Source organism: Taudactylus pleione, unplaced genomic scaffold (assembly GCF_031769625.1).
Source record: "Taudactylus pleione unplaced genomic scaffold, aTauple2 ptg001421l, whole genome shotgun sequence".
Taxonomy (NCBI): domain Eukaryota; kingdom Metazoa; phylum Chordata; class Amphibia; order Anura; family Myobatrachidae; genus Taudactylus; species Taudactylus pleione.
In genome coordinates, this window is record NW_028285820.1 from 134,808 (window position 1) to 152,211 (window position 17,404).

The 17,404-nt window shown below is 47.2% G+C and overlaps 2 protein-coding genes across 2 annotated transcripts in view; one reads left to right on the forward strand and one right to left on the reverse strand.

Moving 5' to 3' along the window:
- The window catches only part of LOC148442665 (uncharacterized), a 210,378-nt gene that overhangs the window by 67,161 nt on the left and 125,813 nt on the right, over window positions 1-17,404 (reverse strand). The gene's annotated exons all lie outside the window — the stretch shown is intronic.
- Window positions 3,816-17,404, forward strand: part of LOC148442666 (uncharacterized) — an 88,120-nt gene continuing 74,531 nt past the window's right edge. Inside the window, exons 1-5 of the mRNA XM_088463659.1 lie at window positions 3,816-3,864; window positions 4,518-4,619; window positions 5,000-5,161; window positions 7,867-8,586; window positions 8,671-8,911. Coding sequence (XP_088319785.1) covers window positions 3,831-3,864; window positions 4,518-4,619; window positions 5,000-5,161; window positions 7,867-8,586; window positions 8,671-8,911 — 1,259 coding nt within the window. The 5' untranslated portion in view covers window positions 3,816-3,830. The remainder of the gene's footprint in view (window positions 3,865-4,517; window positions 4,620-4,999; window positions 5,162-7,866; window positions 8,587-8,670; window positions 8,912-17,404) is intronic.

The following is a 17,404-nucleotide window of genomic DNA, read 5'->3' on the forward strand; positions in this document are numbered from 1 at the left end:
CTGTGATACGTTATATGCAGCAGGCTGATATGTAATAAGCCAGTCACTGTGACACGTTATTATGTGCAGCAGGCTGATATGTAATAAGCCAGTCACTGTGACACGTTATTATGTGCAGCAGGCTGATATGTAATAAGCCAGTCACTGTGATATGTTATTATGTGCGGCAGGCTGATATGTAATAAGCCAGTCACTGTGACACGTTATTATGTGTAGCAGGCTGATGTGTAATAAGCCAGTCACTGTGACACGTTATTATGTGCAGCAGGCTGATATGTAATAAGCCAGTCACTGTGACACGTTATTATGTGCAGCAGGCTGATATGTAATAAGCCAGTCACTGTGACACGTTATTATGTGCAGCAGGCTGATACGTAATAAGCCAGTCACTGTGACACGTTATTATGTGCAGCAGGCTGATATGTAATAAGCCAGTCACTGTGATATGTTATTATGTGCGGCAGGCTGATATGTAATAAGCCAGTCACTGTGACACGTTATTATGTGCAGCAGGCTGATGTGTAATAAGCCAGTCACTGTGACACGTTATTATGTGCAGCAGGCTGATGTGTAATAAGCCAGTCACTGTGACACGTTATTATGTGCAGCAGGCTGATGTGTAATAAGCCAGTCACTGTGACACGTTATGTGCAGCAGGCTGATATGTAATAAGCCAGTCATTGTGACACGTTATTATGAGCAGCAGGCTATGTAATAAGCCAGTCACTGTGACACGTTATTATGTGCAGCAGGCTGATCTGTAATAAGCCAGTCACTGTGACACGTTATTATGTGCAGCAGGCCGATATGTAATAAGCCAGTCACTGTGACACGTAATTATGAGCAGCAGGCTGATATGTAATAAGCCAGTCACTGGGACACGTTATCATGAGTGGCAGGCTGATATGTAATAAGCCAATCACTGTGACACGTTATGTGCAGCAGGCTGATATGTAATAACCCAGTCACTGTGACACGTTATATGCAGCAGGCTGATATGTAATAAGCCAGTCACTGTGACACGTTATTATGTGCAGCAGGCTGATATGTAATAAGCCAGTCACTGTGACACGTTATTATGTGCAGCACATGACTGGGGAGGTGAGGGGATCTGGGAGTGTCACAGTGACATCACTTATATACATAGTAATAATACAGGGACATGACTAGTGAGGTGAGGGGATCTGGGAGTGTCACAGTGACATCACTAATATCTATAGTAATAATACAGGGACATGACTGGGGAGATGAGGGGATCTGGGAGTGTCACAGTGACATCACTTATATCTATAGTAATAATACAGGGACATGACTGGGGAAGTGAGGGGATCTGGGAGTGTCACAGTGACATCACTTATATCTATAGTAATAATACAGGGACATGACTAGTGAGGTGAGGGGATCTGAGAGTGTCACAGTGACATCACTTATATCTATAGTAATAATACAGGGACATGACTGGGAGATGAGGGGATCTGGGAGTGTCACAGTGACATTACTTATATCTATAGTAATAATACAAAGACATGACTGGGGAGGTGAGGGGATCTGGGAGTGTCACAGTGATATCACTTATATCTACAGTAATAATACAGGGACATGATTGGGGAGGTGAGGGGATCTGGCAGTGTCACAGTGACATCACTTATATCTACAGTAATAATACAGGGACATGATTGGGGAGGTGAGAGGATCTGGGAGTGTCACAGTAACATCACTGATGTCTATAGTACTAATACAGGGACATGACGGGAGGTGAGGTGATCTGGGAGTGTCACAGTGACATCACTTATATCTATAGTAATAATACAGGGACATGACTGGGGAGGTGAGGGGATCTGGGAGCATCACAGTGACATCACTTATATCTATAGCAATAATACAGGGACATAACTGGGGAGGTGAAAGGATCTGGGAGTGTCACAGTGACATCACTTATATCTTTAGTCAAAATACAGGGACATGACTGGGGAGGTGAGGGGATCTGGGAGTGTCACAGTGACATCACTTATATCTATAGTAATAATACAGGGACATGACTAGTGAGGTGAGGGGATCTGGGAGTGTCACAGTGACATCACTTATATCTATAGTAATAATACAGGGACATGACTGGGGAGATGAGGGGATCTGGGAGTGTCACAGTGACATCACTTATATCTATAGTAATAATACAGGGACATGACTGGGGAAGTGAGGGGATCTGGGAGTGTCACAGTGACATCACTTATATCTATAGTAATAATACAGGGACATGACTAGTGAGGTGAGGGGATCTGGGAGTGTCACAGTGACATCACTTATATCTATAGTAATAATACAGGGACATGACTGGGAGATGAGGGGATCTGGGAGTGTCACAGTGACATTACTTATATCTATAGTAATAATACAAAGACATGACTGGGGAGGTGTGGGGATCTGGGAGTGTCACAGTGATATCACTTATATCTACAGTAATAATACAGGGACATGATTGGGGAGGTGAGAGGATCTGGGAGTGTCACAGTAACATCACTGATGTCTATAGTACTAATACAGGGACATGACGGGAGGTGAGGTGATCTGGGAGTGTCACAGTGACATCACTTATATCTATAGTAATAATACAGGGACATGACTGGGGAGGTGGGGGGATCTGGGAGCATCACAGTGACATCACTTATATCTATAGCAATAATACAGGGACATAACTGGGGAGGTGAAAGGATCTGGGAGTGTCACAGTGACATCACTTATATCTTTAGTCAAAATACAGGGACATGACTGGGGAGGTGAGGGGATCTGGGAGTGTCACAGTGACATCACTTATATCTATAGTAATAATACAGGGACATGACTGGGGAGGTGAGGGGATCTGGGAGTGTCACAGTAACCTCACTTATATCTATAGTAATAATACAGGGACATGACTGGGGAGGTGAGGGGATCTGGGAGTGTCACAGTGATATCACTTATATCTACAGTAATAATACAGGGACATAACTGGGGAGGTGAAAGCATCTGGGAGTGTCACAGTGACATCACTTATATCTTTAGTCAAAATACAGGGACATGACTGGGGAGGTGAGGGGATCTGGGAGTATCACAGTGACATTTTTTGTCTATAGTAATAAGCGACCAGCAAGTAGCCGGTCTCAGATATAGTATAAGTCCCACAGTCCTCACTGGAGTTGGGATTTAGTACATTGTTTGCTGTATTTTCTTTTCTTTTTGTCACTGACACAAATATGTCAGATCTGCATACAATATACTCTACAATTTCCTATATATAGGAGATTGTTACAAGACTTGATATTGTGAAATAGTCCTCTTGTATATTACGCAAAGATAACACGTGAATAAACAACCCCATATAGGTGAAGTTTAATTGACGTTTTCATTGTTGTCTCCCCAATACTCAGGATTACACAGTAGTGAAGAAGACATCCAGCGAGTGTGAGACACCCAGCAGCCATCCCCGTGTGTCAGCAGGACTGAGCAGTACCCAGAACTCCATCACGGTGCCTCCCAGCTGCTGACTGGAAAGGTGACTGCTGGGAATGGAACATTATACAGTAACACCAGGGGATGTGTCTGGGTGATGACTGGAGAGGTGACTGCTGGGAATGGGCTATTATACAGTAACACAAGGGGATGTGTCTGGGTGATGACTGGAGAGGTGACTGCTGGGAATGGGACATTATACAGTAACACCAGGGGATGTGTCTGGGTGATGACTGTATCATTGTGTGTGTCAGGTTCCTATAAGGTGTCAGGATGTCACTGTCTGTGTCTCCATACAGGAGGGGGTGTATGTAGTGGAACACAATGGTCTGTACAAGGACGTGATGATGGAGAATCACCTGCCCCTCACATCACTGGGTAAGAGGAGACTGACATTTATTGTACAGGGGAGAGCAGGTATGGGGGCCCCTATATACACACATCACCTGATAATCACTTATAGATGTGTCGTCTTACATCTGTCCTCACTACGCCACACAGTGTGACTTGCCTGGTGGCTCACTCGGGTCCCATGCTACTCTGCTAACGTTGGGCGTCTTTCATAGAGATGTGTCCTCAAATCTAACCTAAATAACAGCACACAGTGTGACTTGTCTGGTGTGAGTGAGCCACCAGGTCCTGTGCTACTAGGACACACCAGCAGACTGTGCTGATTAACGTGATATGTGACACTTGTATATCTGTTTGCATCTATGTCTGTGTATGAAGCACAGCGGAACTTGGCATGAAAAAAAGCTGCGGCCGCTACATTGTAGCACTTCATATACAGTTTCAGAGACTCAGTCGCACACAGATATACAAGTGTTGCATGTAAATTAATCTGCTGATTACATCGCATTGTGACTTAGATGCATTTTCAGCAAAAAAAAGATGCAATAAAGTCACATGGCGCTAGCAGTGTCTCATGGGACTTGGCGCTCCGTAAAGGGATTTTTGTCTCGACTGCAGCAAAGATGTGTAAGGGCACATCTATATATACAATGTACTCAGTCACTGTGTATCTCCTACAGATGGACCCAGTATCAGAAATACCCCAGAGAGATGTCCCCGTCCTCTTTATTCACAGGATTGTACAGAGGAGAATCACAGGACCCCACAGGGGCATCAGTTAGGTGGGATTTAGGGTCTCACCAATATACCTTAATATAAGTGACTGTCACTATATAATCTGCAGAGAAGCTGTGTCTGTCTTAAACACTGATATACTGTTTAGTCTCAATTAAATCAGACATTATTGTTATATGGATCATTTAGAGTGAAAATGTTGCTGATATTAAGGCAGAAGATATAGAGGGAGAACAAGAGACATGTTTGACTGATATGAAGGCAGAAGATACAGAGGGAGAAGAAGAGACGTATGTGACTGATATGAAGGCAGAAGATACAGAGGGAGAAGAAGAGACATATGTGACTGATATGAAGGCAGAAGATATAGAGGGTGAAGAAGAGACGTATGTGACTGATATGAATGCAGGAGATATAGAGGGAGAAGAAGAGACGTATGTGACTGATATGAAGGCAGAAGATATTGATGGAGAAGAAGAGATGTATGTGACTGATATGAAGGCAGAAGATATAGCTGGAGAAGAAGAGATGTATGTGAGGAGTGATGAGCAGTGTAAGGAGGAAGAATTCCCTACAGATATCAGCACAGGTGAGTTATAAACACTTATAACATATTCTCCTTGCTCAGTCACTACATCAATGTACAAGCTTATGAGGGAATTGTATCTGCACAGTGGGGCAGTCAGGTGCCATCAGCCCCTATTTTTCTCATGCTCTCCCCCCTCACATATCACTGTGTGTTACCAGCCCAGAGATCTGACCAGTCTCCTCCCTGCAGTCTCTGGTGTATCTCATACATCAGAAGCCATGAGCCCCTATTATACTCCTGCTCTCCCCCTCACATCATGTCACTGTGTGTTACCAGCCCAGAGATCTGACCAGTCTCCTCCCCACAATCTCTGGTGTATATCATACATCAGGAGCCATCAGCCCCTATTATACTTCTGCTCTCCCCCTCACATCATGTCACTGTGTGTTACCAGCCCAGAGATCTGACCAGTCTCCTCCCTGCAGTCTCTGGTGTATCTCATACATCAGAAGCCATCAGCCCCTATTATACTCCTGCTCTCCCCCTCACATCATGTCACTGTGTGTTACCAGCCCAGAGATCTGACCAGTCTCCTCCCCACAATCTCTGGTGTATATCATACATCAGGAGCCATCAGCCCCTATTATACTTCTGCTCTCCCCCTCACATCATGTCACTGTGTGTTACCAGCCCAGAGATCTGACCAGTCTCCTCCCTGCAGTCTCTGGTGTATCTCATACATCAGAAGCCATCAGCCCCTATTATACTCCTGCTCTCCCCCTCACATCATGTCACTGTGTGTTACCAGCCCAGAGATCTGACCAGTCTCCTCCCCACACTCTCTGGTGTATCTCATACATCAGGAACCATCAGCCCCTATTATACTCCTGCTCTCCCCATCACATCATGTCACTGTGTGTTACCAGCCCAGAGATCTGACCAGTCTCCTCCCCACACTCTCTGGTGTTTCTCATACATCAGGAACCATCAGCCCCTATTATACTCCTGCTCTCCCCATCACATCATGTCACTGTGTGTTACCAGCCCAGAGATCTGACCAGTCTCCTCCCTGCAGTCTCTGGTGTATCTCATACATCAGAAGCCATCAGCCTCTATTATACTCCTGCTCTCCTCCTCACATCATGTCACTGTGTGTTACCAGCCCAGAGATCTTACCAGTCTTCTCCCCACACTCTCTGGTGTATCTCATACATCAGGAGCCATCAGCCCCTATTTTACTCCTGCTCTCCCCCCTCACATCATGTCACTGTGTGTTACCAGCCCAGACATCTGACCAGTCTTCTCCCCACACTCTCTGGTGTATCTCATACATCAGAAGCCATCAGCCTCTATTATACTCCTGATCTCCTCCTCACATCATGTCACTGTGTGTTACCAGCCCAGAGATCTGACCAGTCTTCTCCCCACACTCTCTGGTGTATCTCATACATCAGGAGCCATCAGCCCCTATTTTACTCCTGCTCTCCCCCCTCACATCATGTTACTGTGTGTTACCAGCCCAGAGATCTGATCATTCTCCTCCCTGCACTATAAAACCATATACTCCCACATCACAACAAACTCCATGTACACACACATACACAAGCTATGTGCAAGTACACACTAATTATTGCACAGTCCTTCCACCAATGCTTGTCTACAATGAATGATTCAACCTATATTAGTACTGTCTGTGTGACGCTTTGGAGAGAGGTGCTGAGTCTGAGAGAGTGTTCCAGAGTTCCAGCGATGGGGAGCAGCTCAGGCAAAGTCTTAGAGGCAGGACTGGGAGGATATAATGATTTGGGCGGAGAGGCGCCAGGTATTGGCAGAGCAAAGTAGGTGATGAGAGTGAGGAGGGAGATGTAGAAAGAGATGAAAGGGGGGATATGTATGGTGGCTTCATAGGAGATTGTGAGGAGTTTGAATGTTTTCTGATGGGGATGGGGAGCCAGTGTAGGACCTGTAGTAGAGGGAAGGCAGAAGTAGTAATTTGGAGATGTGCCAGGCAGAAGCATTGAGTACAGATTTCAGTGGAGAGAAATGAGTATTGAGGAGGCCACATAGGAGGAGGTTACATTAGCCCTGTTTAGAGATGAACAGTGAGTGGATGAGGGTGTTATGGTGCGTACACATGGTACGAACAGTCAACGATAATGATATCGCTGGCTGATCGTCCTGCACCTTCCCGATGTGCTAAATGATCGTTATTGTTCATCCAGCACACCACCAACCCACCAACGACAGGCCAGCAATCTGCGATCAATGATCGTGGGTCCTTATGTGACCTTGTCGATATCGACCAGGTTGCCAGCAAGTATGGACAATATCGTTATCGTCCATACGTGCCCGCGCATCACTAGTCGTTTGGGGGTTAGAAGGCCCCAAAAAATGCACGATATGAACGATATCGTTCATATTGTGCATTTTTATCGTACCGAGTGTTAGCACCATAAGTTACCTAGAAGGTGAGAAAGGGTCTGATCCTGGAGATATTTTGAAGGTGGAAGCGGCAAGACTGGGAGAGGGACTGAATGTGGATAATGAAGCAGAGGGCGGATATCTCGAAAACATTGGACTTGTGGGATAGAAGAGATGGTGAGGTTGTCGATGGATAATAAAATTGAGGGAGCTGAGGGGACTCCAGATGGTGGGAAGACGATCAGCTCAGTCTTATACATGTTAAGTTTAAGAGAGCGCAGAGACATCCAAGAACATTTGCTCTCAGTGTAAATTGTTCATTCTTATACATTTGTTTCCAGTAGATGGACGCACAAGCAGGAATACCTCGCAGGGAGAACTCATCATGTCACCAGATTTTAAAATAGAAGATAAGAACATCAGACAAGATTGTCTAGGAGAAACTCCAATTACCCTAAATATACAACCAGCACTTCACAGTGCAGATATATCATCTGGTCCCTCTACTCATGAGGAACGTTCTCCTGATAATTCAGATCTTGCTACACACAGTACAGCTCATATAGGTAATAGAATGTTATCTAAATCTGGTAAAAGTTCTATACGTCGGTCAGTTTCTGTTAGACATCAGAAAACTCACACAGGTGAGAGGCCATTTCCATGTTCTGAGTGTGGGAAATGTTTTATACTGAAATCACATCTTGTTACACATCAGAGACGTCACGCAGGTGAGAAGCCATTTCCATGTACTGAGTGTGGGAAATGTTTTACAGTCAAAACTGATCTTGTTACACATCAGAGAACTCACACAGGTGTGAAGTCATTTTCATGTTCTGAGTGTGGAAAATGTTTTACATATAAATTTAATCTTGTTGCCCATGAGAGAACTCATACAGGTGAGAAGCCATTTCTATGCTCTGAGTGTGGAAAATGCTTTACCCAGAAATCTGTTTGTAATAGACATCAGATGATACACACTGGTGAGAAGCCGTTTAGTTGCTCTGAGTGTGGGAAATGTTTTTCATATAAAGCAGCTCTTGTTATACATCAGAGACGTCACACAGGTGAGAAACCATTTCCATGTCCTCAGTGTTGGAAATGTTTTACGCAGAACTCTGATCTTGTTACACATCAGAGATGTCACACAGGAAGGAAACCATTTCCATGCTCTGAGTGTGGGAAATGTTTTACACGAAAAACGAACCTTGTTAGACTTCAGAGAAGTCACACAGGTGAGAAACCATATCCATGTTCTCAGTGTGGGAAATGTTTTACAAAGAAATCTGATCTTGTTACACATCAGAGATGTCACACAGGAAAGAAACCATTTCCATGTACTGAGTGTGGGAAATGTTTTACACGAAAAACGAATCTTGTTAGACATCAGATGTCACACATGAGAAAAGTATTTCAATGAGCTGATACAAAACAGGGTTTTAGTAACACTCCAGTCACACAGTATTTTAAGTTCTACATCCGCAGATAATTGGGATGTGTGTCATCAATATAAAGAGAGGGGGGATGTACAACGCTAGAGATATCTCAGCAACAATAAATAATATAGGGCTTGGTAACGATGCATTAAAATATATAATATCTACTATGAATACACCCAGGGGATATATATATATATATATATATATATATATATATATCCCCAGTTTCCAAATATACCGTAATATGTTACATGTGATTCTCATTATACCTAAATCTAAGCTCTTCTTATTCTATATATTTGCAGAATAAGCCTACAATAGGGATTTAGGATGAATAATTTGCTTAGATATGTATATATTATATCTGCCCTTATTAGTATAATTGGGCGCGATTAAATCATGTGACTCACTAGTGGACACTATCGCACGTTATTACTAATATTATCAACGTTATAACTATACAATATATGGTAATAATGTGTTTATAATGTGACCTAGATCCCAGTAACACTGCCGCTATACAGATCACTAATCCATTATCTTACTATATAATATATGTTATTTATACCTTTTTGTGTTATATAACTTAGGAGAATCGCTATGATATATATATATATATATTTCTACTTCAGGGTCCATAGGGGGTCCACAGGGTTGACCTTGGGGTTATAGCTGGATCAGGATCCATGGGCACCACACAGTTAAGCTTTTAGCTCACAGGATGCACTTGGGTCCTCCCCTATACCCCGCCCCCGAGCCACAGGCACCTCAGTGTAAGTTGGTGCCCGGCCGGAGTCGGTCACCGCGCAGGGGGGCTGCAGGAGCAGCCCCCAGAAGCTTTTTATTTTAAGTTAGATTTTATTTATTTTAATCTCTTTTTACTACAGACGGCAGCGAAGGGCTGTCTATACAGACGCCCACGCTGCCGCTCTGATCCCCGACTGGCGCCGCGACGCAAGTACTGATCTGGGGATCGCGGCGGGAGGACAGAGTCCGTACTAGCCGGACTCTGTCTACCTCCCAGGACTGCTGCCGGAGTCGCCGGGGATTCAGGTAAGCCGCGCGTCGCTGGCTAGCGGCGGCGCGCGGAATGCCTTAAAATGCAGTCCTTTAGCCTCCGGTCCTGGGGACAGACCGGAGGCTGCTGGCAGTGGCGGCGGGCCCCCCCCATAACCCGTGGGACCACTAGACCACCAGGGATAACAGGCAAGTGGGAAACCAGCATCCCTGGGGTCATGGCCAGCCAGGGGAGGAAGCCTTCCCTATTCAGCGGCTCCTCCCCTCAGCTCAGCGCGCCTTTCAGCACGCAGTCTGGCGTCGCTGAGCTGCAGTTACACGGCCACTCCTCTGAGGTCTCTGGGGGCCATTTTCTCACAGTGGCAACACAGATCTCAGGGAGCACGCGGACCGGTCCCCCTGTGTACCTCTCCCCTGATTTAAGGACACCGTACACAGCACTATAGCCCTCCCAGACACTGAATCTGGGAGGTTGATTGTAGTGGAAAGGTGCAGTGAGTATAACTTCTCTGCATGGTATGTGACTTTTGCTAGTGCTGCCTGTCTGTGCTTATTTTCCGCTTACTGTCAGCTTATACCTGTCCCTTTACTTCTCCTACGAGCCCTACAGGTGTGTGGGGGAAGGGTGTTTCTACTGACCTCACTTATATAGATCACGTATTTGTGAGGTTCGTCACATACAGTTGTGTGCGACAGTGCCATATTGTGGGCTGTTGTTCAACACACCGGTGAGTGCGTTTACTTCTGCCCTGTTGCCAGATATATAATATATTCTGCCATGTCAGACTAGGAGGTTGAGCGCTCAGTGGCTCCGGCGTTGGCCTCCTGCGGACGCTGTTCTGCAGGAGTGAATAGGGAGGATTTGTCACAGGATGGCCTGTGTAGTCTGTGCCAGGTGGCTCCTGGCCCATCCAGACCTTCTGTGACGCAGGAACCACCGTGGGCGATGTTTTCTCAAGTGCTGGTGTTTATTGCGGATCGTCTGTCGGTCCCGACTGCTCTCCCTACTAGGGCGTTACCCCAGCTGACCATCCCCCTTTCCCCGGGTGTCCCGCAGTTATTGTGGAGTCCTCCTGGGTCTCAGTCTGTGGGTCCCTATGCGGGGTTGCCTATGTATATACAGGCTTCCCCTGTACCGCAGCAGCCTGTGGTACCTTTGCAGGCCCCTATGGCGACTCCTCCACCCTGGGTGGATGTGCTCTCCAACTCCGTGCAAAATTTGGCGGCCGCATCCTCGGCTTTTCAGTCAATGTTGCAGACTGACATGCCTTCCAGGGTTTCAAAATGCCCACTCATGGTGCGGGCGGCTCAGGTTTCGGACTCAGAGGGATCCTCAGATGATGGGGAGGTCCCTGATGACACTGACTCGGACGCCTCAGGCCAGGAAATGGATACCAAGTCGTCCATTAATGTGCGAGCACTGGTTAGGGCGGTGCGAGATATTCTTCTTATAGAGGATGAGGCACCGGTTCCTAAGTCGAAGTTTCCTAGTTTAAAAAAAACTAAGGTGGCTTCTGCGGTGTTTCCCCTGTCCGATCAGTTGGCGGATCATATGGCGATAGCTTGGCAGGCGCCCAGTAAGAGGTTCCTTCCTCAGAAGCGGTTGACTTCTAATTATCTCTTCCCTGAAGCACATTGTAAAAAATGGGAAACTCCACCGGCGGTGGATTCCCATGTCACCCGTTTAACTCGGGGCGTTACCTTACCATTACCGTCGATATCCTCGCTGAAGGACCCCACGGACAGGAAAGTTGAAACTTGCTTAAAGTCTATTTACTCCCTCTCCGGGGCGGTGGCCCGACCGTCCATGGCCATCTCCTGGGTGGCCAAGGCCATTGAGGGGTGGGCCAATGCATTGGAAGATACCTTCCAGGACGACGCTCCGGATGTCCAGAGGGCGTTGTTGGGACAGATGAGGGATGCTGCTTCTTACATTGGGGAAGCTTCTTTAGATGCTAGTCTGCTGACTTCGAGGGTATCGGCTGCAGCGGTGTCTGCCCGCCGATCCTTATGGTTGCGGTCCTGGAGAGCGGACTCTGATTCAAAGAAAGGCCTGGAGGCCTTACCTTTCAATGGGGAATTACTATTTGGTCCGGACTTGGACAAAATAGTGGATACCCTGGCTAAATCCAAGTCGGCCTTCCTCCCTTCGGCGGCACTGCCTGCTAAGGTTCGGAGTTCGGCTTTTCGTTCCTTTTGGGTTCAGGGTAAGGCAAAAGGTCAGTCCTTCCCGAGACAGTCTGCGAGTAAGACTGCCTCTAAACCCAAGAAGCAAGCCTGGAGTGCTCGGCGCCCTTCTTCCAAGCAGGAAGATAAACCTGCGGCCTGATGGGACGGGCCTCCCTCTGGGGCACCTCAGAGTGGGAGGCCGACTTCTTCTATTTACCCAGTGCTGGCACAATACCACCACGGATGCCTGGGTTCGAGAAGCGGTCTTCCAGGGGTACGCCCTGTCTTTTCGGCACAGACCACCCCACCAGTTTTTCTGCACCAGTCCTTCTCAGGACAAGACCAAGGCGTTACAGACTCAGGAGGCTATAAAGTCCTTGCTGAAAGCAGGGGTCGTTGTTCCCGTTCCTCAATCACAACGAGGGACGGGGTATTATACGTCTCTGTTTCTGGTGCAGAAACCCAATGGTTCTCATCGCCCTATCCTCAACTTGAAGTCTCTGAACAAATTCCTCAGAGTTCCCAAGTTCAGGATGGAAACGTTACGTTCCATCATTCTGACGATGGAACCGGGGGATTACATGGTGTCCCTGGATATCCAGGGCGCCTACCTCCATGTTCCGATAGCACCTTCCCACCAGCGGTATCTGAGGTTCGCTATCCTTCAACACCACTATCAGTTCGGTCATGGCCGCACATCTTCGGAACCAGAATGTACGGCCATATCTGGACGACCTCCTGTTGCTAGCGAGCTCCCCAGAGGTACTGCTTCAACATCTCCACCTGACGATCGCTTGCCTGCAAGCACACGGGTGGTTGATAAATTGGAAAAAGTCCTCCCTGATTCCATCACAGCGGATGGTTCATTTGGGAGCCCTGCTGGATTCGCGTCAGCAAAGGATTTTTCTGACTCAGGAGAAGGTCGCCTCCCTACAGCTGCGGATACGCAGTTGCCTGAGCAGTCGCCGCCTGTCGGTCCATTCGGCTATGAGAGTTCTGGGGTCCATGGTGTCGACATTCGACATGGTGGAATTTGCCCAGTTCCATTCCCGGCCCCTGCAGGGGTTGATTCTATCGGAATGGAACGGGTTACCTCACCGGATCCGCTCTCAGGTGCTGGTGTTGTCTCCGGAGGTTCGGCAATCTTTGGCTTGGTGGCTTCAGACAGCTCATCTGGTCGAGGGTCGCCCCTTTTGGATCCCGGACTGGGTGCTGCTCACAACAGATGCCAGTCTCCTGGGTTGGGGGGCAGTGACTGGTTCATTGTCTCTCCAGGGTCGTTGGTCTGCGGAAGAAGCACTTCTCCCCATCAACATCCTGGAACTGCGGGCAGTATACAGGGCCCTGCAGTTGTCCAGTCCCGCTCTTCACGGAAGGGCGGTACAGGTGCAGTCCGACAACGCCACCACGGTGGCGTATATCAACCACCAAGGAGGAACTCGCAGTCGGGCAGCGATGTCGGAGGTGTCTCGCATCCTGACTTGGGCGGAGTGTCACTGTCACATTCCAGCGATCTCGGCGGTCTTCATCCCCGGAGTCCCCAATTGGGAAGTGGACTTCCTCAGCCGTCATGACGTGCATCCCGGGGAATGGTCGCTTCACCCAGAGGTATTTCAGCTACTCGTGGACAGGTGGGGACTGCCGGAGCTGGACTTGATGGCTTCCCGTCACAATCACAAGTTGCCTGTTTACGGGTCAAGGACAAGAGACGCAGGCGCAAGTCTGGTGGACGCGCTGTCGGTGAAATGGACCTTTCACCTGGCGTATGTTTCCTCCGATATCCCTACTTCCTCGGGTTCTGCGGAAATTCAAGCAGGACGGCGGCACGCTCATGCTGGTAGCTCCGGCGTGGCCCAGGCGGCCTTGGTACTCCGATCTCAGGAACCTCTCCATCGACGCGCCGTACCTTCTTCCTCAGTGTCGGGACCTGTTGTCTCAAGGGCCCTGCCTTTACCTGGATCTGGGTCGGCTGTCTTTGACGGCGTGGCTCTTGAGACAGCCGTCTTGAGGTCTCGGGGCTTCTCCAGTTCGGTTATTGGTACCATGCTCAGGGCATGCAAGCCTGCTTCAGCACGGATTTATCACAGGGTGTGGCACACTTACTTTCAGTGGTGTGAGTCCAGACATTATGATCCTCAGGTGTTCCGAGTTTCTAGGATCTTGGAATTTCTTCAATCAGGATTGGACCTCGGCTTACGCCTTGCATCTCTGAAGGTTCAAGTGTCCGCCTTGTCCGTGTGGTTTCAACGGCGGATTGCAATACTACCGGATGTTCACACCTTTTTCCAAGGTGTTCTCAGGATCCAGCCTCCCTTTGTGCCTCCCGTGGCTCCTTGGGACTTGGCGGTGGTTCTACGGGTCCTGCAGGGTCCTCCGTTTGAGCCTCTTGAGTCGGTGGAGCTCAAGTGGCTGACATTTTTTCTCCTGGCAATTGCTTCGGCCAGGAGGGTGTCTGAATTGGGGGCGCTTTCCTGTCGCCCTCCTTTTTTGATTTTTCACCAGGACAGAGCGGTGCTCCGCACTCGTCCTGAGTTTTTGCCCTAAGTGATCTCGAAGTTCCACATTAATCAGGAACTTGTTGTGCCAGCTTTTCAGTCCCCTGATCTTTCAGCTGGTGAGACTTCCTTAGATGTTGTCCGGGCGCTTAGAATCTATGTGGACCGGACGGCTTCGGTTAGGAGGTCTGATACCTTGTTTATCCTCTTTGGTTTTCACAAGAGGGGTTGGCCTGCCAACAAACAAATGTTAGCCCGTTGGCTTCGTTCTGTTATTTGTGAGGCTTATGCACAGGAGGGTTTACCTGTGCCAGTCTCTGTTAAGGCTCATTCCACTCGTTCTGTGGGTCCTTCTTGGGCTGCTAGACGTGGCGCTTCTGCTGTTCAGCTGTGTAAGGCGGCCACTTGGTCTTCAATTCAAACGTTTTTGAGGTTCTATGCGTTTGACACCTTCGCCTCTCAGGATGCATCCTTCGGGCACAGGATTCTCCTTTCTGCTCAGGAGCGTCCCCGCCCTTAGTTGAACTGCTTTGGGACATCCCCAAGGTCAACTCTGTGGACCCCCTATGGACCCTGAAGTAGAAAACAAGAGATATGGTAAGAACTTACCTTTGTTATCTCTGTTTCTACGAAGTCCATAGGGTCTACAGGGCGGCCGCCCTGACGCACCTGGCTTCAAATGGGCTGTGTGGCTGGTCACCGGTTTTCCGTCTCCCATTTCTGTGAGTATGGTTTTTTGTGTGTTCCAGTCTTCCTTCTCTCTGTTCCATATTCTCCTCCGGCCTAGGCTGCTTACCAACTGAGGTGCCTGTGGCTCGGGGGCGGGGTATAGGGGAGGACCCAAGTGCATCCTGGGAGCTAAAAGCTTAACTGTGTGGTGCCCCTGGATCCTGATCCAGCTATAACCCCAAGGTCAACCCTGTGGACCCTATGGACTTCGTAGAAACAGAGATAACAAAGGTAAGTTCTTACCATATCTCTTGTTATATATGTATAACATGTGACCTAGGTCCCAGTGACGCTGCCGCTATACAGATCACTAATATGTTATCTTACTATATCATGTATGTTATTTATACCTTATTGTGTTATAACTTAGGGGAATCGCTATGATATATATATATATATAACATTTAGTGATTGGGATTGGTCAGCTCTATCACGTGACATTATTCACATGCTATGTGCCCGGAGACTTGTATTTGTATATTGTCACCATGACAACTCTTGCTCATTGTTACTGGTGTAACCGGTCACGTGACTGCGGTTTACCATGTGACCGGGTGGAACAAATCATCCATTTCTCTTACTGGTTTTTTTTACATAGATCTCCATGATTGGTCCATTCTGGTCATGTGTGTGCTTATATCACATGACCGGGTGGATCTGATTATCCAGACTCCCTCTCTAGTTCATTCTGCAGAGACTGACACGATTGGTCCATTTTGATCACGTGCCACTGTATACATCATGTGACACAGACTCAGGATCGGCTGCATTAATTGGTAAATGGAACTTTTTATTCTTAGGGTTTATATTGTTTTTACAAACTCATTTGCTGATTATACATTAGGTAATGATTGCTTTCTATGTAATATACTTATTATTCTTACATATGGCATGGCTAATTATGGTTCCCTCCTGATGCTTGTTTGATCTGCTCCTTGGGTATATAAGGCAGCCATATTATACTGTATGATACACGCTACTGAAGAGGTTGTGGGTCTAATTCCAAGACGAAACGCGTTAGTCACTTTCTACACTGGTCACGGTTGGGCCACTTGTCCTTCCTTATCTGGACCAGGACTGAAAGCAGGAATGTTGGGACATCCAGCGATTACACCCGCCAGCCATCACCCACTGCGAGCTTTCCTGCTAAAGACTGGACGGACTTCTGTCACAGCAACCTGGTAATATAACTATCTGCCAACTGGCCATTACCCGGATGCACCAAACTTCTTTCCATCACCTATTAGCTTGTGACGTCACCATTTACATCTGGTTCTCTATTTACTATTATTGGTGCCCACTTATTTGTAATCAGAATTAGCCTGAATATCAGTGACCTGTGTTTTATATGATTTATATGTATAATGTTTGTAATTTCTATCATTGATTTTTTTCATATTAAATACTGTACATTTCATTTATAATGCATCTTTATTAAGCCACATGTGAATTAATTATTGTTTTTAGATTTCCTAGCGCTGTACAACCCTCCTCTTTGTATAATGTGTTATATCTTATTGGAGGATGACCCCCATCTGTGTATAGCTGCTATATAACTCCTCATACATCACCTATCAGATCTAATCTTTCCTAATCCTCCATGTGTCAGTAATATAAAACTGGGATAGATCACTCGGCTGACACTTAAGGAGCGTACACACTAGACGATATGCTCCCTGAGCGATGTCGTCTAGTGTGTCCCCGGCAGGCTGTGCTCAATGTCGTTCATGAAATTGAGCACACCCGCTGAAAGATATCGTTCAGCGCCGGGCTCTCTCCACCATTCCATAACATGCAGCAGGTTGGCCTGCATGTTAACCCGATGAACGATAATGACGAACGAACGACGGGAATGCGCATCGCCGTTATCGTTAATCATTTTTGTGTTAAAAATGGATGATAAAGTGGATGACTGAACGATATCGTTATTGTTCAGTCGTCCATTTTAATCGCCCATTGTGTACGTACCTTTGTAGTATTGTCTTTATTCTATTAGATATCGGCACCACTCTCCACAGTAATAACAGATCACATCA